We start from the raw sequence: 21,972 nt of genomic DNA, 5'->3' as shown, positions 1-21,972 counted from the left end.
CATATTGCTTATTAACAATGCCAATGGTACACGAGTGTTAGGTTTTTTTGCAACTATTTATGATAAGATATGAAAAATGCCGCATTTTAGCATATAACAAATTAGCCTCGTCGCCTAATTGATTGTTTACTTCTTTATTAGTTTTAGAAAAAGTTATTTGCGTATAAAAAACATCGAAGTACGAGATGCGGCACTAAACTTTCTTTTTTCAAAGGTCACTAAAAAAATATACTGGTTATATATTTTTATTTTATTTTATTAATTAATTATAACATGAAAATTTATTTAAATGGTTAAATAAAAATATTTTACGAGTGTCGACCGTTCGTTTTGATGCTTTCTTGGATCAGTCCCCTAAAGTTCTCCCTTCAACGCTTCCCAGCAAACTTACTAGTATAAATAATCTTTACTCCTTTTTTGATTCACCTACCTGTAGTGTTACCGTTGTAAGGTCCTTCACAAAACGCAAAAAATTATAAATATTGAAAAATGTATATTTTATCAAACATAAAAAAACGATTCCAATTACAACAAAATAAAAAATCATTCCCAAAACTACAACTACGAAATATATATATATAAATATATAAACAACATAACTAAACAACACATACTTTTCTCCTATATTTATTTATCCAGCAGATACCTACTGCGGAACAGATTTATCTAACTAATCGAACCTAGATTTTTTTAAAATCTAATATTCAGGCGCAGTAATACTTATTTAGGTTAGACTTATCATAATCAGTCTATTGGTTGACATCTCGGTTTTTATCACAACAATTTCATCACATTAAAGATCACATACGTTAGCAAACTGCACAAAAATGTGTTTTGTTTAATGAGTAATTTCTTATATTTAATTTGAGGTCCTCACTTTTGATTAATAATATAATCAAAACTTCATGTAATGATTATTTTAAGTCAAACTTAGAAAATCTTGAAAGTGTTCATGTGCTGTGAAGAGTATACGAAAAAACCGCAGTAAATAATCCGAGCAAAAAATTTTTACTATACAATTATACTAAACATACAAGCTGTTTCTGAAAGTTACCACCTAATGATTCCAATTTTTTTAAATACAATTTTGTGATAAGAAAATGTCGTTTCGTAAATGTGACGGTTCTTTATGACATCTAATTTAAAGAGAAATTGCAGCAGTTTCCCCAACAAAAAGCTCTCTATAGTTTTACATATACAGAAAGGGCAAATTTGCTCTAGAATATGTAAAAATATTCGGAACCTGCTTCCTGATCTATAGAACATTGAAAGATCCATCCATCAACTTTTAAAAGCCACTGTTGCAAAGATTCATACATAAATTAAGAATGGTAATAGTATTTTTCCCAAAATTTCCCTATTATAACTACAAACCACTTTTTGGGTGTTATACATTTGTTATGTTTTACAATTGTTATACATTTCTCTAATAGATGGAAAAGCTTTTAGAAAACATTGTTGCCAAATTTAACACAAAAGAACTGAAAATGTGTAATTTTAAAATAAAAAAAGTTACGAGTAGGTATCGATCTTCATTTGACTCAAAACCTCAGACTAAAATTTGGGCAAATTGGTAACTGCGTAAGATAAAGTATTTCATTTTCAAAACTAGATGGAGCAACTTTTAAAGCACAATGATGGCTGATTTAATGTTTCATCCAAAACCAATCTATAAATTTTTTAAAAATATTTTAAAACGCAGGATTATCAATATTTCAAGTTACATATTGGAAAATTTAACTATAAATGGAAAAATATTTTTGTTTAATTTCGTTTAATATTAGTATTACTCATATTTTGGCTATCAGGTGTCACGTCGTTTTTGGAGATTCCAATAGAAGAGTAGTTTATGTCGCTTACAACAGTGGTGAAACTTAGACTCGACAAATTTCGCAAGTATGCATTCTATTTAAAATAGTGAGTATTAAGGCGAAACACCTTTCAGAAACCACCGGTAATTATGTATAAACATTCGCTATATTAGGCAGCACTCACAGTCTTATTACTGATACAGTCAGTTTCTTTCAAAAGAAACTAGATTTCAAAACTTTAAATTAAAAGTACTCAGAATAACAAAAATAAAGTAAAAACTGCATTCTACTGTAGCATTCGTTTGTTTTAGCTTCTAATCTAAACTAGAACGAACGATTTCATTTCCTATTAAATAAATAGAGAAAAGGGTCCTAAGCGACCCCAAAACTGGAGTTGCCAATTGAGCTGGCAACCTCTGAATGTCCCTCAAAACAAAGAAAACAATAAAGCAACAATTTCCGTTAAGGAACAACATGAAATCAACATTAACACGTTCCTGGGCTATAAAGTAAATAATGAACTAACAAGTTATATGTTAGGTTTCACCGAAATTTCATCAGAATATTAGGCAAACTCATTGTTCCTGCACATTGGGAGTAGGAAAAATAAACATATGCGCATGGTGGTCCACACCTGCCGACCCATACCACTGGGTTTGAGGAACCGTCTCATTTGGAGGATAAATGTACCCAGGTGGAGGTATTGGGGTTGAGGGGCCGTAACTGCCAGTAGGGGATGAAGGGACCACTACTGCTACGTTGGGTGATGGAACTGCAGTTGTGTATATTACTGGAGGACCTGCGTAATTTAATTGACACAAAACTGCTTAAAAATGGTGTCAGTAAAATTTCCCTATCATGTATCCGTTATCCTATCACGTGGTCATACAGAGCGGTCCATTTTGTAGTGCATAAACTTAAATCTCCAAAATCTTTACTTTTTTCAACTCTTACTAACATTTAGCAGCAATTTTTGATATATTCAGTTTAAATGTGGAGTACGTGTAATTCTTTAGTTCCTGTACACTTTGATAAAAATCAAATATCAACAAAAAAACTATGAAAATCTACAGAGCACTACTTTTTTCTGAAGGTCTAGGCTGTGTTTTACCGTCTCAAAATTTCTTCGTAGTACATAATTGGCTTTTCATTTATTAAAAAATAATTTAATTAGCCGATAAATTTACCTGAAAAAAATTTACCAAACAAGATTCAGCTATACCACTAAAATTCGCCAACAAGTTTGGATAGTTCGTGTTATATACCGTACAATGATACTCCTCAGTAATTCTTAAATTCACATTCAATCAAATTAACTAGAAAATCTCAGATTTCTTGCACACAAATATTAAGATTCAACCTTATTTAGAGTAGAATTTTTTTGCAACAATACATACTAACAAAACTGTTAAAACAGTCAAAAACAACAATTGATCAAAAACTCACCTACTGATAAATTCGCCATCGGTGAATACACATCAACCGGCTGAGGCGTATGTGGTAGATACGCCACATTCTGGTCTTGACTTTGTACCATTCTGAGCGGTTGAGTAAGAGAACTACCCAAGTCCGAATAATGCTGGCTGGGATTTCTTTGAAAGAAGTTCTCAGCCAGCTCTTGATTTTCCGGCCGATTTGGGGTGATGGGGCAAGTCGGCATCGGAGTGATGGGGGTGAGTGGGTAATGGGGATATTGAGGCACGTGGTAGTTAAAGTAGAATGGGTACGATGTATCTGTAATAAAAAGGTTGCCAGTCGTATTAAAATTAAATGTCGAATGTTATTGCATAACAAATAACAACACGGTTGTAAACACATAAGAAAACTTTAGTATTCCATTTAAATTAGAAAAGTTAGGTCTGACTTCTGACAACTGGCAACATTATCGGAATTACTGCTATTTTCTAAATTTTGTTTTACCCGTGAATGCCCAATTTGGTTCAGACCGTTTCAACATTTCACCCAATAATTCAGCATTTTCGTCCTGCCTGGACACATTCTATATCCATCACTGCTTACGGTATTCAATATATTCTAAATAATTGGCGTATCACTATCTTTTAAGGTACAGAAATTTTTCTAATTTATAACTTTCATTTGAGTTTTTTGTTATAGCTGATTCAATTTGATTTGAAACTCAACTTGATTTAAAACAAACCGCTGGATCTTTGAAACGCATAAAGAAAAGATTGCATTGCTTCATTCATCGCCCTGTATTTTACACTAATGTTTTTTTTAATCCTGAATAACGTGTGTAATTTTCGCCGTTAAACGTAAAAAAATTGTCCTTCAACCTTGTCTTACCATGATACGAGATTACGTTAGGTGTAACAGGAGCCGAAGCGACCATCGGCTTGTATTCGTAAATTGATGCCGCTTGATTCTGTTGGACAGACTCTGGAACCTGGGAATAATACAAGTTCTCGGAAGAAGCGAATTGCAGAGGCGTCAACTGCGGAGGTGAGTTGTTGTTTGCCTGATCCCACTGGAACCTACAAATCCAAATACAAAAAACTCTTTCCAGTTTTGATACCTACATCCAAAATAACGTCTATTGCTCCTGATAAACGACTAACAATATATATAAGCTCAATTGCATTAAAAATTGAAAATAACAATACTCGTTATTTTTTGGGTTAAAAATCAAATGTTGCTAAGATATATTTCACAATAATTACCTCTGCGGAAAATTTCCACATTCGGGAGTAACAGGCGTAACAAGTCCCTCCGAAGCGGAATGTGTCAAACCTGCCATCTCCGTAGCCACGCTAACGCTATTGCACTCTGAGACGGTGCTCTGAATTTGCTAGAATTCAAAAAATAATAATATTTATACTTAGAAAACAAACTTTACTACGAAGTCCGAAATTGGCGGAAAGTATCTTCAGCACCTTGCTCAATAAATTATACCTTTCATCGCTGCTAAATAAAGTAAAAATTAAACACTTTATGCACTTACTAAAGGAGCTCCAACAAAACCACTAATGTCGTTGTCTTTTTTGATACTCGCCAAATCAATGGCGCTTTTGCTCTGTTGTCTCGCTTCCTTGTTCTTGTTACGCACCGCCTTCACTTTTTCCATGGGTGCCAATTTAGTTGTGGTATTTAATGTTAGATTTTTCGTAAACCTAAATTGAAGCAATGAAATCCTAATAATCAGATAATATCCAAATCGGTTTGACTTAAAAATCCATTAAACCTTTTTAGATGAATTTTCCTTAAAATTATATTCCAAATTTCCTAGCATTCCATTTGTTGCATAGTTTACTGCCCACAAATAATAACGTTTCTTACCTAAACGGTATCGGCCACGGCTTTGCATTATTCTCCGGCGCTAAATCTGCATACTTAACCAGTCTCTTTTCGGCCAACTTAGTAATGTAAACAATACACTTATCGTCATCTTGATGGAATTGTTGAATATAGCAATCCAAAGTTTCTCTTGAATTGATGTTACTCAAAATGCACTTCGTGCCCAGCTTCAGCTTATCGTCGCCTTTATACCAGTCCCCGAGACGCAATTCTTTAAATGTAGAACATAAATTAATGGTTTAAATATTTCTCGTTGATAATTTATACCTTTGCGAACATCGTTCCAGGAATCATACTCAATGTTCCTGTAAATATTCGGATCGAGGGCCTTGGCCACTTTAAACGGGAATGGCGCAATTACAGCATTGTCTATATCACCTACGTTTCCTGAAAGCTTCTTGTTACCGTCCTCAAATTCGGCGAGTGTGATAACAGGGCATTTCTCGTACAGCATTGCATCCACTATTCGGTCAACGTTGCCGATTTTGAAAACGTTCTCGTAGAGAACCTTGTACACTAATGCTAAATTTCCAAGCAGCAATTTATTACAAATCAATCAATTTTAGGCAGTGATAAGTACAACTTACACTGGCAAAATCCAGTGTCGGTGATATGTGCTTTTTTGTAGACGGCATCATAGTGATCGTCGTCCATGACACACAGCATTAATGGTTCAGACGGTAAATCTCGTTTCGTGATGTCAATTACTTGCTTTTGATTAGCGCATACAATCAAGACATCTCGACTTAAAAGGAAAAACAATATCTTAAATTCTGTGTGTGTTTTTTATTTCATCAAGTTGTTACTTTGTGTTAAATCAACCTAAACTTGAGAGGAAAAGAAACATTTTTCATATTTACTTACTTATATTTTCGACCAATCAAAATGATCTCCTTGTTGCTGCATACCACCATGTGCTTTTCAAGCAAGCTAAGATGCGTTAACCAGTCTTCTCTGTTCACGTTAAGAATATCAATAAATAGTTGATAGTGCTCTCTTCCATATTCTATGCATTCTTTACGGACGCGTTCGTGGAAAACTTGACAGTCAAACAACTAAGGAGAAAATCAATTTTACACATATTTCTCCAGGTCAAGCTTAACAGCCTTTTAAAGGCAATGATATGTGAGATACACGGTGTAAAAGTTTTAAAACGTTTTTCACCTTTCCTTGAACTCGATTTTTGCCATGCCTACATGTGACCTTTAAGTTGCTTCAATGTTTGTCTCTTCACTCGTTCGTGTATGAACTTGAATGCGTAACAGACGTTAATTCAGACACAAGATAATCAACTCTAAATAAAATGCTATTTTTAAAAAATTAATCCCTCATCCTTATAATTTGGAAACAAAAAAAATTTATATGGATAAGAAGGCGAAAATTAAACTTAATTGCAAGAATTCACAAAAATTTGAAGTGACAAAGGATCACGGTCCTCCGGGAACCATAATACATAGTGACTTAAGTTGGGAATTCCCTTAAAACTAAAAAAATAAGCAGTTTCTCCTCCTGACACTTTTCCGAATAATACCAATACTACTAGAGAATTACGAAGTGTTGAAAATTGTATTCAAAAAATAAATAATATTACACATTAAGAGAACAGTAAGAAAGTGCGTTGCGAACGGACGAAAGTTTGCGACCGTGACGTAATTTCATTTAGCAAAGTAACATGTCTTATCGTCAGGTACTACACAATGCTTTTTCTAAAACTTGCGAAGTTCAATAACATCAAGGAAATAAAAATTCTATAAACTATTTGGCCGAAAACTTGTTAAATTTTTAATAACTGTGCCAATCTCTTAAAATTATATTTAATTTGTTTGTATTTTAAAATCCTAAAAACAGCACATAACATGTGCGTCATAGTTATGCTAATCTATCAGCGTGTCGCAGCTGAAAACTCTTAGATAATATCATTACCCACGATAATTACCCGATAATTACACACACCTACCTGTAATTATTGATTTTCCATTATAAATTATGCTCACGTTATTTGCGATTTACTGGTATATGAATAGAAAAAATTTAGTAACTTATATGGACCCACTTAAAATATTTGAATTAAATTTTATAGGTGTTGGTAACTGGAAGTAGTAGAGGAAGCATATTTTTCAACAAACAAATATTTTAATTCTACCATATCGTGAGTAATTCATTGAATATTTCTGAAGAAAAAATGCTTAACTTTTAAGAAAATAAAAATTACATTTACAATGAAATCCCTCTTAAGCGGACACTGACGGTACCAGAAATTTTGTCCGTTCAAGAGAAGTGTCCGTTCAAAAGGAAAAAAGTTCAGACATAACGGATTTTTTTTACCATATAAAATCATCAAAGAAAATATGTATTTAAATGTAGGAATTGTTTATTTAAAGAAAAAAAAAACATGTATACACATTTAAAAAATAATTAAAACAAAAATTCATCTAACGTAGTTTGACGAGTTTTTCTCTTCAAAAAGATTTCTTGAAAGTGTATTTGCAAATTTAACAAAAAATTTAAAGCTTTGGTGTCTCTTTGGTGTAAAGAAAAGGCACTCAATGCCTTTACTGAATTAATTGCTTCATTGTAGGTGTTAATAATACTGCATTCTATTTCTTCTGCGCATTCTTGGTCTCCATCGGACTCATCTGACTCACTTTTTTGAACATCCATATTTTTTAAAATTGAATCTGAAACAGATTTCTCTTGCGTTTCTTCCACAAATAGATTCTGATCCATAATAAAATATTCTTCAAGGCTTTCTTCCGTTATACCTAGACATTTTTTTCTTATATATTTCCGCTAGTAGGGATAAAGGAAGTTCTTCCGCATCGTACTGTTCTAAGATTGGGTTTTCAGTGTGAAATGCTTTGTTAAAACAATTTTTTTATTGTAACGCTAGTCACTTCACTCCATGCTTTATTTGCATAGAATATTGTATCCAATAAAGTTTGTTTTTTTTGCTAAATCCTGTGCAGAATTTGCATCATCGATATTTACCAGTAAGTGCTTCAATAATAAAGTCCTGTAATGAAATTTGAAATACTTGATAATTCCTTGGTCCAGCGGTTGGCACACACTTGTGCAATTTAGAGGAATAAAACATAATTTTATATTTCTGAGATTCGTTTCTTTGGGATGCGAACAAGCGTTGTCCACAAATAATAGAATCTGTCGTTTTTGAGCACCCATTTTTCGGTCAAAGTCTCTTAGCCATTGAGTCATTATATCACCGGTCATCCAAGCTTTAGTGTTAGATTTCCATATCATTGGAAGTTTGTTTAAGTTAATATTTTTAAACGCTCTCGGCCTAGTAGCTTTTCCAATTATCAGGAGTGGTTCTTTTTCACCATTCATATTAGCACAATGTAAGATAGTGATTCTATCTTTGGAAAGTTTTCCACCAAAACATCTTTCTTTTTTTAGATCTAAGGTTTTATTTGGCAAAGCTCTAAAGAAAAGCCCTGTTTCGTCAATATTGTAGATATTTCTTGGTGGGTACTTCTCTATTAACGAGGGTAATTTTTCCAAAAAAGTTTTCCCATCCTCAGGATTCACTGAAGCAGACTCCTTCAATGCTGTTTTAAATGTTATATTGTGACAAGTTCTAAATCTATTAAGCCAACCAGTAGAAGCATTAAAATTTTTGTTTCCTAACGTTTCTGAAATTTCCTTTGCTTTTGCTTGTACCAATGGACCTTAGTAGTATACGTATATATAATAACGATTAAGGAAATTAACGAATTGGAAGAATTTGGTATTTGTACGTACTTGTTAATGGAATCCCTTTATTCCGAGACTTTACAAACCACGTGTAGCATATAACTGATAAATTTTTAGACCCTGAGACTTTAAAAAACATATATTTTCGCCGAGGTTAGTATTGGAATACCATTTCTTCATAAGATTTTTTCTGTTTTTTATAATTTCTGCCACCTGTGTTTTGCTTATTTTAAAACGTACTGCTAATTGCCGAACACTTAACTTTTCTTGTTCATGTACTTCAAAAACTTTAATTTTTTGTTGCAATGATAAAAATTGCTTTTGTACTTTTGTCGCCATATTTAGAAATATGAAACGGTGAACAACACTTGATATACACTGTTCCATCAGACGCCTTTTTCCGCCTTTCATATATGTAATAAAGCAAGGGTTGCTAAATTCTCAATAATATTTCAAATGATAAACCGGTCTCCTTTGAATAAACGCCGACACCGATGACGATAATACATCAAAGAGACCGCCAAAGCGCCGAACCGTCATATAAATGAAATTTACCGATAATTTTTAAAGAAAATTACCAATCTTTGTTTGCTGTTTAAATTTTTATTTGTTCGGTCAAGCGAGATTTTTTTTCTCAACGTTCTAAAAACGACTGTCCGTGTCCGGACAAGAGAGAGTCCGCTCAAGAGGGAGTTGTGGAAATGATTTTTTAATGGAAGGTATTTGGGTCCAGACAAAGTGTCCGTTCAAAAAAGGTGTCCGTTATGAGAGATTTCACTGTATTCGTTTCAAAAAATGAATCCGTACTTTGGCCATAGTGTCAAGCTTTTTCTAGTATTATTTTCACAACAATGATAAATTGCAAGCTATCGTAAAAATTTTTTTTGTAGAGAAACTTTATGTCTAGTAAAGATTTTACAAGAGACAAAAAAGTTTCAAAATAAAATCAGCTAGTTGCACAGAAAAAAATTAAGTCATTTGTAACAAAACTACAAACTTTTATTTACGAACTACGTGCCATTTTTCACATTTCCGCACATTAAAAAAAGATTCCACTTACTTCAAAACACGCCAATTTATGTAGTAACTCTTAGTTCCAAAATTGGTGAAAATTGATAAAAGCGGTTGGCAATTAATCCGAAAAAACGATGTTAATTTGAGAACTTTGGCACCTTGTAGTAACAAAACTAAGCACCATTAAATATAGGTAAATTTGCCCAGAACGCCTTATTTTTGGTCAAGGGTTTTACAGTCAGAGACTCCTTGTATGTTTCTGGGTGAAACTCAATATTTATGGTATGTAGCTTTGATATTTTTAACAAGTGGTAGTTCTAATAAGGAAAAAACTTATTTTTTTAGGTTTCCCAGTAGAAGATAATTCCCAAGTTAAAAATCTCTCAGGATATACTATGCATTATGGAAAAACTGGGAGAAAAACATAGTGTTGTAATTACAAATTTCAAACCAGGGATTTTACTTAAAAGAGACAACTTATCTTGGGTGCCTCACTTAAGTTTTGAAAGACTCCCATTATTAGAGCCAACTCCCTTTGTGGAGCTACTGGAAAAACAGTAACAAATGGAAATCAGAAAAGATAGTAACAAAGTTGGTATCATATTTTGTAAGACACTTGACTCAAATATTTCAACTTTCAATTGTAGCTATCATAATTAGATGCCAACTCTATTATTTAAAAAAAGACTGAAGACACCATGTAGGACAGGACACACCTAGGCATATGGTGTTTCTATAATAATCAATGCAGTTCCTGAAGGGTTACTGTGTATTAGGGAACTATTTGATAAAAACTAAGAATAATATTAATAACTCTCTTTAACTTTAACTGTAACCACATGAGAAAAGAGTACTTTTAGGACAAAAATCATAGAATTGCTTAGGTTAATGATTTTTAGGCTGGGAAAGATCCCTTCTGTAACTATTTTAATAATTATAATAATCATTGCAATTTTACAATGTTTAGAATATTTTCTATGTATATGTACTTTCTGACATCTGCAACTCATTACAGTGACTAACAGGAACAAATTATTGAGTATTGAGAAAAATGGCCACTTATGAAGTTATATTTTCTCCTTACCTGCTCACTCACAGCTCGAAACATACATGTCTCGTCATATGCAACACTTTTCCTGTATAACTCCAAACTGTCCAACCAATTATCAACTGCTTGTGGGTTTCTGGCCCTTTTTGACAGTTTGCCAGTCATCTTCTTACTTAGTAAGTTTTGGTATATTTTGAAATTTTACACAAAAATAATTTACAATGGAAATTATGGAAAATTTTGGAAGTTATCAATGAATATGCAGTTAATTTTGGAAGAATTCCTTATAAAAACTGAGAAAGAAAATGCTGAGTCTCTATATATGCCTTTATGTTTATAAATCTGCATGTGTTTGAGCTAAAAATAAATAAATTTATGATAAAAAAAATAATAAAAAACGATTTTTTAAAAATACAAAATTATATTGTGGAAGTGTATTTAGGAAGTGAATATCCTAATGAAATTCACTTACAACTACAACTTCCAATTTTTGATAACCACACTAAGATAATGGAGCACTTTGTCTTCTTACGTCTTCTATAATACTGATATTTGCTATATTTGCTATTATTAGAAAAGAAACATCAAAGGAATATTACAAGTTTTAAAATTGAGCGGTTAACCATGTTTCGTTTTTGTTTAACTTAAGATGAAGTTGCCAACTGACATTGACAACAATGACATACAACGCTGTTCTTTTTACTCTGAAATCTAAACTGTAATATGAACATTCGACTCTATCCAACGCCACTCGCCCTCTTAAAGATTTATTTATAATTCTTGACCAAGAAAAGGAAAATAAAGTCTGGATCAAATAAATTACAGCAATAATGTTAATAACCCCAACTGTCTGATTTACTTACGGAACAGCTTACACTGGTAGTACCATTTTTTTTAATATGTACCATAATATGAATAAACGTCCTGTTTAGTCTTAAGAAGTCGTGGTGATTCAGACGACCAGAGCAAGCATCGATGGTAATACAACGATGCAGATCCTGTATGAACTTCCAAAATATGGAAACACCTGTTTGAGAGAATCTACAAAGAGCGAAGCTATTATTTCAGCCTATGGTTTCCACCTTCTCCCTTCAATCCATTTTTTCCAGGCTGCAAACAAAGGTATGTGTATCTTAGGGCACACACGGCATGAATGTCCCTACTCCGTATTCATGGCCGATTAAACCAGTAAATCAAGGCACACGTGTCGCAGTTGTCCTAGTTCTATTTTAAGTTGGACGCTTCGAAATTTAGATACTTCCAACATACTAAACTTCATCCATCCTTCATACGGATTAATCACTTTTTTTAACTACTATTGAATAATCCAAGCTATAGGTGCCCACAGCAAAACTGCGCATCACATCATGAAAAGAACGGCGGTTTTAAAATAACTAAAAAAAAATGATGGGGTCTTTCCTCTTATACATTGATTTTGTCTGAAATTAAATAAAATTCAGAGAAAAGAGCCGATGATTGAAAATTTACGCCACGCCCGGTTTAGGGAAAATAAGGGTAGTTTTATACTATAGCGACACCCAGGCTACACTCCAGGAACGCTCAGAATATAACATATTAAAAAGTAATCATTGTATTCGTGTTGTAGAAAGCGCCATGAATCTAAACACCTAACTGGGCGTGGGGCTTACTTAAGTGTATCGTTTGACGTTTAGTTTGAAACGAGCTTAATACCATTCCCGTACATCTTACTTAAACCACATGAGAAAGAGGGGAATAGGTTTAACTTAACTGGAACAGTTTTGTGGTCAAAAATTTTAAAATAGTAACTCCGCATGGATCACAAAGTAAGATAAATGACAATCTTCAGGGTTCAAATTTATAACGTAATAAGTGAGAAAATTAGGTGTGATTTTCGTCACATAAAGCAATACGCCTTTTGAATATTTGAAAGACCTACTGTTTATTTACTTCGTTAACCATCTGAAACAAAATCCAAAATAATCCGGTTATTCGAACGGCTTTAAAAGGCGCGATAAAATTTTTGCTCGCAACTAGTATGAGTGCGCGTCCCATGCATAGACCGTTTTCGTTTCGCTTAAGGAACAATTAATGCACTGCCTGCTGATAATTATTAAATTCTGTCAATAAAAGTACTGAAAATTCTTTATTTGCTTCCAAGCGTTAAAAAACAAGTATGTAGTTAATAATCTGAATGTGAACAAGCGTGGAAATTGGAAATTTAAGATGTTAACAACACAACTAATAACTGATGTGATATAGAAAAAGATCGAAATGAATAATATGAATCCAAAAAGATCTAAGATTCATCATCGCTGCCTTGTGGCTGCCTCGCTTTCGGTCCTCCGGCCCTCTTTGCCATGATAATTTGATCGACTCTTAAAATTGTAACTGCCGCATCTACGGCATATTTAAGGCCCCAATACTTCGCTTGGTACAGATCGAATATCTTTCGTTCAACGGCATCCAAAATGGAGTTTTCTGATTCAATATCCACCCCAACGTTCTTCAGTCCGTGCTGATGCATATCTAGGATCTTGTCTAATACTATCTGAGATTTCATGCCACTGTTTTCGGCCAAAACTTTTGGGAATGTCTCCAAGGCCGAGGCAAATTTCCTTATAGAATATTGTTCCAGACCAGGAAGAGTATCTGCAAATTTAAGCAGCTGCATTGCTAATTCAGCTTCCGTGGCGCCTGCGCCGGGTAAGAATCTTGGATCTCTGCACAATCCCTTGAAAAATAAAAACCATATAACACAATTTAAAACCAATTAATTTGTCTTACCTTGAAGGAGTTAACTCCATCATCAATGGCCCTCTCAATATCGTCCATGTAATTATCAGTAGCACCTCTAATGACTACAGTGGCTATCCTAGACTCTTTTCCTTTTTGCCTGAACGCCACAATGGGAGTCTCTCCCAATTCCTCTAAACGCACTTCATCACAATAACCCAGTTCTTCAGCAGAAGGGGCTATCAACCTCGGCATTATTGTCGCATTTACCTAGAAATAATCGACACTAACCTCTGAATTTTTTTCCTTTAAAAAACTCACTGTTTTACACAATCGCCTTAAATCGAATTTGGAATTAAGTCTCACGGCCATTAAATTGTATTTGTGAATATAATGCAAAGCCATGTCTCCAAACTTGGCACCTGCAACAACTACTTTAGCCCCAGATTCCGCGATTGACTTGATTTGAAGTTCCAAGAGATTCTCCTCGCCCCTACTGAAGTTCATTAATTCATCAGCGGTTTTAATTAGAACCGTTCCTACAAACATAACTGCTAAAAAGTTACTTCATCATAATTTGAAATAAGCACCTTTAGTTTCTGTTTGCATAATATCAATGGGACAGCTGTAAACCGCAATTTTTGCATTTTCCGCAAGGGTAATTTCACCTTCTACTTGTCGTTTAAAAACCATTCCTTGAACTACCTACAAAACAGATTCAGATATCAGAGTTACCTTTACTCAAAATTAGAGCCACAGTAAAATCTTGGTGGTTCAGGGGTTCAAACTAATAATACTGATATGTAAAACATAGTTTTTGGTCACTTAAACAGAAATTATTGAATCATAGCATACAAATTACAAAACAAATTTTTCACAAACCATTGGCTTAATTTAAGCAGTTTTTGAATATTTCAATTTTATATGATTCAAAGTGTCTCTTTTGACAGTTTTAACTTCAAATATCAAATTATTATTAATGACAAATTTATGGCAATTCCATATTTCTATAACAGTAAATTTAATTATGTCACATTTATTTTTGTTATTTTTTAATTTCAACTTTTTGTTAATGTATTACAATTAAGTTTGACAATTTTACCTGTGAACTTTGCAATCCAGACCCCAAAACTTTGCATACTCTCACATTATCAACGTTGAAAGTTGTTTGTTCAGGCATAATTGAAATACAAGTCTTGGCAACCAGCGCAGCCAAAAACTCCTCATTTCCATATTGCTTTGATGCAATGGAAGATTTAATGGCTTGTTTGACTTCATTTATATCATGGTTATCTTCCACTTTATAATTAACCAAACTAGGTAGAAGTTCTAGACATTTTTCAAGTCCCTTTTCATATCCTTCTGCCACCTCAGTAGGGGTTACCCCAAGACGAATTAGCTCTTCTGAGCACTCTAGGATACAATTTTATTTATGTGAACAGATGTGTACCTATGTAAGTTTACCTAGTAAAGCACCAGCTAATATGACTACAAAATTGGTTCCATCACCAACTTCGGCATCCTGCATTTCACTTGCAAAAATTATTAGTTTGGCTGCAGGATGCTCTACATCCAATTCCCTTATTATTGTAGCAGCATCACTTGTGACAAACTGTTTTTCTATATGATTAATAACCATTTTATTCATGCCATTGGGGCCATAAGCTGAACGAACAGAATGGGAGAATTCCTTGCAGGCTTTAATATTTCGGATTACTGCTTCTTCGAGACCGGAGAAATACTAAAAAAAATTGAATATATTTAGTACTAGCAGAGTATGTGGGTTTTTCTGTTACACACCCACACAAATAAAGAGAAACACATGTGATTATTACGGAAGATTATGAATTAACAGCACTTACCCGGGAGCCGTCTTTCATCATTTGGGCAAAGCCCGGGGCTTTAGGAACGTGGAGGGCCATTTTATTGGAAGGGTGTTTCCGTTTTGCAATTAATTTCTTGATTTTATCCGAAGCAAAAGACCGCAGAACAATCGGCTTGCACGTTTCTTACAGGAGAGTTTCTTCTCAGCTGACAGTGACAATGACATTTCAAAGGTGTGAAATGATTTCGACAATAAGTATAGTAGATCCACGTCATCAGAGAGACTAATTTTTCTATTTTAATATATCTAGGAAATTTAATTAATAAACGATTAATTATTTCAAGAAATTAGTAAACATTCCCCATAAAACAGTGTCTGCTAGTTATTATTATCTCATACCCAAAAAAAGGAGCCCGTTCATTGAGCATGCTGAGTTTTTACTTGCAAATTGTATGTGTGTGTGTGTAATATTTTGTGCGCAATTAATAGTTGAGAACGATAAGGCTCATCAATTATCCGAATAGTACGTTTTTTTAATTCGCCTTATCTAGTAGAAACATGATTGACTTGATGCAGTGTTTTTAAAGTGTGATTTTATTATTAAGAGATTTAATTTCAAAAGAAACTAATTAAACCTAAAAAACCATAATCAAAGTTACATAATCATAAAGATATCATTTTTTCAAACAATTTCTTAATTCATTATTTTTTATTTTAATTTTTTAATAATCGCCTATTAAAAATAATATTTATAATCACAAGACTTTCAACACCCTGTATAATAAGCAAATAATAATTTAAGGTATGACCATTATGACTGCGGTTTGTTTAAAACAGAAAACATAATACTCAAGTTTAATTTAATATCAATGTTTTTGGTAGTGGTATTGTATATGGCTTGTAGAGTATGAGCAGTAAACTTATAAGAGTGCGACTTTTATGATCTCGCATACTGAGTGACGCACGAGCGTCAAAATTCATTCTTGATTAAGATATCTATATACTCGATCCCAAAATATATGTTGTTTTTGGTTTTGTTTTTGTTTTTTTTTTAATAATTATATGAATATACTCAAATATACGATAAAAATATTCCTTTGATTATTTTTCCTGCTTTCTGAATTGAATTAAAGATGTTGAAGCCAAGACTGGCTCCTGCAGAATTAATGCAACATGTAAGAAAATCCAAACTGTTTGATAGGGTGTTAGAAAAGGTAAGTTTTGCTTAAATTTGTGCTTAAGTAATATAGAATGTATCAGAATTTTGTTAACTTTACCAAGAAAAAGGGGATAATTTCAATGAACACATACGTAATCCTTAAGGATCTCCTATCTTTTCACCCTATCTTTATTATAAGTTTTTATGAATTCATTCTAAGCATATGCATGGATACAACTCATTAGATCTACAGAAAATAACATGCATTACCTGGTATTTTTGCAAATTACTCTAAAATAGTGTCACTTTTTTTGCTGTGTTTGTTGGGAGTCAATTTTCAGAAACTTGGAAACTATAGAAAAGTCAATGTCTCAGGTGTAGTTAGGTGAGGTAGGTAAAAAATAAAAGTTAAAAGAGTGTTTGGCCACTTGGAAAATATTATCCTGTAGATTCTAGTAATCTCTTAATCATCTAGTGAGCTGGTAGGAAACTAAATGAGTATTCTTATGTAAAAATTGGAATTTAACATGCATTTGACTGAGCTATAGGCAAACTTGTCAAAAAATCCAACCTAATCTGATATGTCTTATATGAATTAAATTAAGAAACCTTGTCTTGTAGCATAGCATAGCTATGTTGGTTTTTTCTTCCCAATATTTACCTTCTAACTTTGCAAACCTGTATTTGTTTATTATAAATTTTTGGGTATAAGTAAAATTTGATTTAATATTCGTTTTTTTCACATACGAAATCTGTGTGGTTCAGCTATGTTGTACAATTAATTATGGAACACCTTGTATTTAAATATCCAACTGCTTTGAAGATTTTGGAAACAAAAGTTTCAAGCAACTTTAACAGCATAAAATTAATGTAGTATAAACTAAATCTAGAATTGGACATAATTCATTTTAATGCTGAATTATTATTGTGTCCTTTACACGATTAAATAACTTGAACTTGCGGGTATATAATTTAAGGTCAACATAATTTCACTTAAAGATGGAAATGGATTAGCTGAATTTACAGTCCAAGAAGAGCACACAAATCACAAGGGAGAGCTACATTCTGGATTTGTGTGTTCAGTGGCGGACTATCTTTCAAGTTACTCATTTTCAACACATGAACTGGGGAATAATTACCATGTATCTATAGATATGCAAATAACGTAAGTATCTTATTTTATTTACTCTCTTATACTATAATCCTTGTTAAAGTATGTTTATCTGTGCATTTTACTTGGTTAACTGTATCAATCACTTTTGGTTGAATAAGTAATTGCTATTGTTTTAAAGACAGTTAAGTAATGTATATCTAAAGTTAAATAGGAATTTTATGTTTTCCTTATTGTATATAACCTTAAGGTTTTATAAACCTCCAGCCAAGATGGGTGATGAGATAGAAGTAGTTTCAAAGACATTACGTGGCGGCCATTCAATTGCATTTCTGGAAGTGTTACTGAAGAATAAGAATACCGGACAACTATTGGTTAAAGGAAATCACAACATGTATCTTTTACATCCTCAATTACCAAAGGAACATACCACTGAACACGCCCAGAAAGTTCTTGAAGAGCATGAGGGCAAATTGAGGAATATGGATAAAAATGATTAAGAGAGTTAGTAATTAAACTGAATTTGTTGCTGTTAAATGGGGTTTAAAATGTAAATCAATGTTTTTGGCTGAACTTTGTTAACTATTTAAATGGACCAGACCAGTTTTTAAGCCCACTGTTGTGTAATTATAAAACTGGCATTAAAGTTTAAATTTTAGTAAGTAAGTATGTATTTTTTGAGTTTATTTTATAATATGCCTAAGATATAAATTTTAATAATAATCCAAGGCAAATAAAATGTTATGAGAAAATAATATACATGATGGTTGAAAAAAAGATATACATCGTGTCTAAATATTCCTCTTATCCCGGACTTTGTAGAAACGGTAGCTCATCCGATTTCTTTTGGTTTTCTTTTTATTCTCGTTAGGGACCACTGTGAAGGACTACTTCCTATGAATGGTGGTAATTCCTCTTGTCTATTTCGGATTTCATGATGAATTCTTCTTTAGCATCCACCTACCTGCGACTTAAATAACGTTTGACATTTTTCTTGATTTGTTTCTAAAAGGTTAAGTTGATGTTTTGTGCCTCAGTAAGGCACAAGTGGCCTATCATGTACCTATCATCTAACTTCAAAGAGATATTTTTGATTAATTTATCGCACCCAAAAACCCCTCTAGGAGCAATTTCAAGTTTATAAACACAAATCTATCAGATTTATTCCCAATTTACAGAAAAAAATATTTTCCCATCCTGTAGCATGAAACAAGCAACAATTCATTATGTGCAGTTCCGGCAATAAACTTAATTAAACTTGTCCACATGGTTTAATGATGAACATGATGAACCTTTTATGTATTTTACTCGACCATTAATTTTAAATGTTTAGCATATTTATACAACAAATTTCTGTTATGTCGCAGATTAATCAGGAAAATTGAAAATATTCGCTAGTTGTTTGTAGCAGTGTAGTTATAACATCTTGAAAAATTAGTATTCATTTTTAAGTCGACTAATTAACCCCACCCCATTCTATAATTTTTCTCTTTAAGGTGAATACCTAACAAGTTATGAAAATATGAGTTTTTTAGTATTTTATATTTGATGTAATAAATATTGGCATTTATTCACAAAAGTGCATAAACAGTTCATGGTGAAAGAAGTGGAAAAATATCTATATTACGTATAGAATATGATCATGATGACGTTAACACCTAGAACAACTCACCAGTTAAAAGTTAATACTTAGATATTTATTGAACACATTATTCTTTGTTACGTTCTAGATATAGTACAGAATCAATACTGACGAAATAAATTCATCTAGAAAAGCAATATATCTAGAGTAAAATTAAAACTGTACAGGACAATATAAATCTTAATGTCCAACTAGCCGACATTCTCCTGGAATTATTTTCTGGAATGTACTTGGTGTTTTCCATCATCCAGTAGAAACCATCCATTTTATTTTGTCGCTTTAGTTCTGCGCCTACTTCTTGTCGAATTTCCTCATTGTAACGGTTCAGCCATTTTCGCTAATGAAAGAAATGTTAAATAGTGAATATGGAAGCAAATGTGACATACGTGATGTGTTGAAAGTAACTCCATTGCCATAAGTTTCTGTTGATAAGGTACTAAAGTTAAAGTTTTGAAGCCCAGATACATATGTCCTGAGGTATGCTGCAACCATGGTTTTTCTACCACTTGGAAAACATTCTGTATTCTTACTCCAAAGTAACCTTCTTTGTAGTAACCTGGCTCTATGCGATTAAAAACAATATTGCTGTTATTAAAATTTTGCTCTTTTTGAAGGTTTACCTATAGTAAAAAAATATCCAGGTTTGAATGTTTGTTTCGTGGACACTTCTAAATCATACTGAATCGCGATAGGAGCTGCAAACGTTTTATTTTTACAAATTATATTACAGCAAGTGATAATATACACACATTCCTTCACTCCAGAAAAGGAGCCTACACCATGTCCAGTTTCGTGTAAAAAATCGAGTCCAACATCCCACAAAGGACCCCTAGCTAATATGTCTGCATCTGCCATTTTCATATTATTAGGAAAAGTCAAGGCTGAAAAGGTGATTTGCCCCACCAACACCCTTGTGTATGCCTCCTTCATCATTGCATCAGGATCTCCATAATGGACAGTTCTTGTAACGCTGGTTGTACCTTCTTTAATATAATGATATTTTTTGATTTGCCCAAAATTACCAAAGTTACCATAATATTGCCCTCCCGAATCTATTACTACAGTTCCATTATCGAAGATTATGGCGTTAGTATTTTTGGTAGGGATATAGTTGGGCTGTGCTCCATTTCCGGCAAAACCCACTTTAGTTCTGAAGCTGTATCCCAAGCTCTGCAGTTGTTCAAATCTGAAGTCGTCCAATATATCTGCTATTTCTAATTCTGTGAAAATTTTTCCTTTTCCCATCTAGGATTAAAAGCAAAGTGTTTTAGAGATTGTTAAGTAATAGTAACCAAAGTACCAGCATATACATTTTGCAAAATCCTAATGAAGATTAAAGTATTTCGTTTAGAAAATCGAGATAATCAGTTCAGATTTCTGGGAAATAGCATCTAATCTAGCTTTCTAGAAAATAATTAAAAAATCAGAGAACTTTCTGGAGAAACTCGAAAGCAATTTAGGTATTTTAGAGAATGACGAAAAAAGTATAGAAAATTTCAGGAATGTTCCGGAAAAATTAAAGTACATTATTTAAGTTTGTGATGAAATAGTTTTAGGTATTTTATGTAACAGTTCGGGTTTCCGGCAGATATTAAATGAAAATTAGCTTTATACCCGGTACTGATTTCTGCAGAATTCCGATTAAAAAATTTTGTATTTGTATGACAATTGAAAAAAAGATCGCTTCAGATTGCTGGAATTTTTTCTGATAAGAAAATCTTGAGATAGTCAGACTTAATAAAAACGTTTTCAAAATAAGTTAGGTAAGTCGGTAAGTACCTACATCTTCGGAATGTTATGCGAAGAATTCTGGAATAGCATGAAGAAATTTTGGGTAAATTTCTGGAAGCTTACAAAACGATTTAGGTGAGTGGTAAATTTTTCAAAAAATTCAGTTTCCTGTAGCATTTCAATAAAAATTAATATTTCGTTTCAGAAAGCTCTTTGAAGTTCCCGGTGACTCCTGGAAGCCCTTTCTTACCTACCTGGGTCTCAATATAAGCAAAAAAGTCGCACATTGCCGCTCCGTCTTTGATATGTGCCCTCTTCATCCCTTCAATTTCCACCGAATTCTTTATTGATTTTAAGTAAATTATAGGAGATTGATAGGGCAGTCGTTTGTCTGCAAAAATATGTTCGTAGATTGCATGACTAGCCCCCTCACTATAGACGCAATGAGAGGGCACTAGTATTTTTTTGTATAACTGAGATTGGGTTCTCAAGTCCTTCCATATATCTGAGTAATTCTTGATTCTAAAAATTGATTAAATAACTGGAATAAAAGATCAGGTAAAAAGTCTTACTGCACAGTATCATGATGCCTGATTGAAGACTGAGCATGCAAGTATTTAGTAACTTCGTTTAATTCTAGTTGTGTACGGTTTACATATAGAAACACATTGTCCATGTCGAATATGAGATAGCTCCTGACAAATGGAGAAAATGGAGTGTCCCGGCCCCTGATATTCAATAACCAAGCAATCTCATCTAGAGAAGTAACCACCATGGCATCCGCCCCAGCTTTCTTCACCATCTTCCTTACCTCCTGTAACTTGGTGGTGTAGTTCTTACCTGAAATACTGCAACATTGTAGTTTTAAACCTGCGTTCAGAAGTGTTATTTTG

General features: G+C 33.1%; 4 protein-coding genes across 5 annotated transcripts in view; 1 reads left to right on the top strand and 3 right to left on the bottom strand.

Moving 5' to 3' along the window:
* Positions 1-505: 505 nt before the first annotated feature.
* LOC136413877 (protein ovarian tumor locus-like) lies at positions 506-11,167 on the bottom strand. Its single transcript, XM_066397630.1, has 10 exons — positions 10,933-11,167; positions 5,988-6,178; positions 5,711-5,868; positions 5,391-5,645; positions 5,106-5,334; positions 4,771-4,939; positions 4,490-4,617; positions 4,116-4,303; positions 3,258-3,545; positions 506-2,610 (listed from the first exon to the last, which is right to left on the bottom strand). The coding sequence occupies exons 1-10, from the start codon at positions 11,059-11,061 to the stop codon at positions 2,387-2,389; spliced, it is 1,959 nt and encodes a 652-aa protein (XP_066253727.1). The 5' UTR covers positions 11,062-11,167; the 3' UTR covers positions 506-2,386.
* A 1,899-nt stretch (positions 11,168-13,066) lies between these two features.
* Positions 13,067-15,642, bottom strand: CCT8 (chaperonin containing TCP1 subunit 8). Its single transcript, XM_066397638.1, has 7 exons — positions 15,474-15,642; positions 15,076-15,352; positions 14,714-15,024; positions 14,202-14,316; positions 13,933-14,150; positions 13,663-13,881; positions 13,067-13,609 (listed from the first exon to the last, which is right to left on the bottom strand). The coding sequence occupies exons 1-7, from the start codon at positions 15,531-15,533 to the stop codon at positions 13,175-13,177; spliced, it is 1,635 nt and encodes a 544-aa protein (XP_066253735.1). The 5' UTR covers positions 15,534-15,642; the 3' UTR covers positions 13,067-13,174.
* An 846-nt stretch (positions 15,643-16,488) lies between these two features.
* On the top strand, positions 16,489-18,482 carry LOC136413895 (acyl-coenzyme A thioesterase 13-like). Its single transcript, XM_066397656.1, has 3 exons — positions 16,489-16,650; positions 17,573-17,760; positions 17,957-18,482. The coding sequence occupies exons 1-3, from the start codon at positions 16,570-16,572 to the stop codon at positions 18,204-18,206; spliced, it is 519 nt and encodes a 172-aa protein (XP_066253753.1). The 5' UTR covers positions 16,489-16,569; the 3' UTR covers positions 18,207-18,482.
* A 767-nt stretch (positions 18,483-19,249) lies between these two features.
* Positions 19,250-21,972, bottom strand: part of LOC136413875 (xaa-Pro aminopeptidase ApepP-like) — a 32,902-nt gene continuing 30,179 nt past the window's right edge. For both annotated transcript variants that reach the window (XM_066397627.1, XM_066397628.1), the window contains 7 exons: positions 21,652-21,919; positions 21,334-21,601; positions 20,380-20,593; positions 20,098-20,331; positions 19,969-20,043; positions 19,735-19,910; positions 19,250-19,685 (listed from right to left, as the gene is read on the bottom strand). In XM_066397627.1, coding sequence (XP_066253724.1) covers positions 19,491-19,685; positions 19,735-19,910; positions 19,969-20,043; positions 20,098-20,331; positions 20,380-20,593; positions 21,334-21,601; positions 21,652-21,919 — 1,430 coding nt within the window. In that variant the 3' untranslated portion in view covers positions 19,250-19,490. The remainder of the gene's footprint in view (positions 19,686-19,734; positions 19,911-19,968; positions 20,044-20,097; positions 20,332-20,379; positions 20,594-21,333; positions 21,602-21,651; positions 21,920-21,972) is intronic.

This window comes from Euwallacea similis, chromosome 15 (genome assembly GCF_039881205.1).
Source record: "Euwallacea similis isolate ESF13 chromosome 15, ESF131.1, whole genome shotgun sequence".
In the NCBI taxonomy this organism is placed as follows: Eukaryota; Metazoa; Arthropoda; class Insecta; order Coleoptera; family Curculionidae; genus Euwallacea; species Euwallacea similis.
The sequence above is the reverse complement of the archived record's forward strand: the minus strand, read 5'-3'. Positions and strand labels throughout refer to the sequence as shown.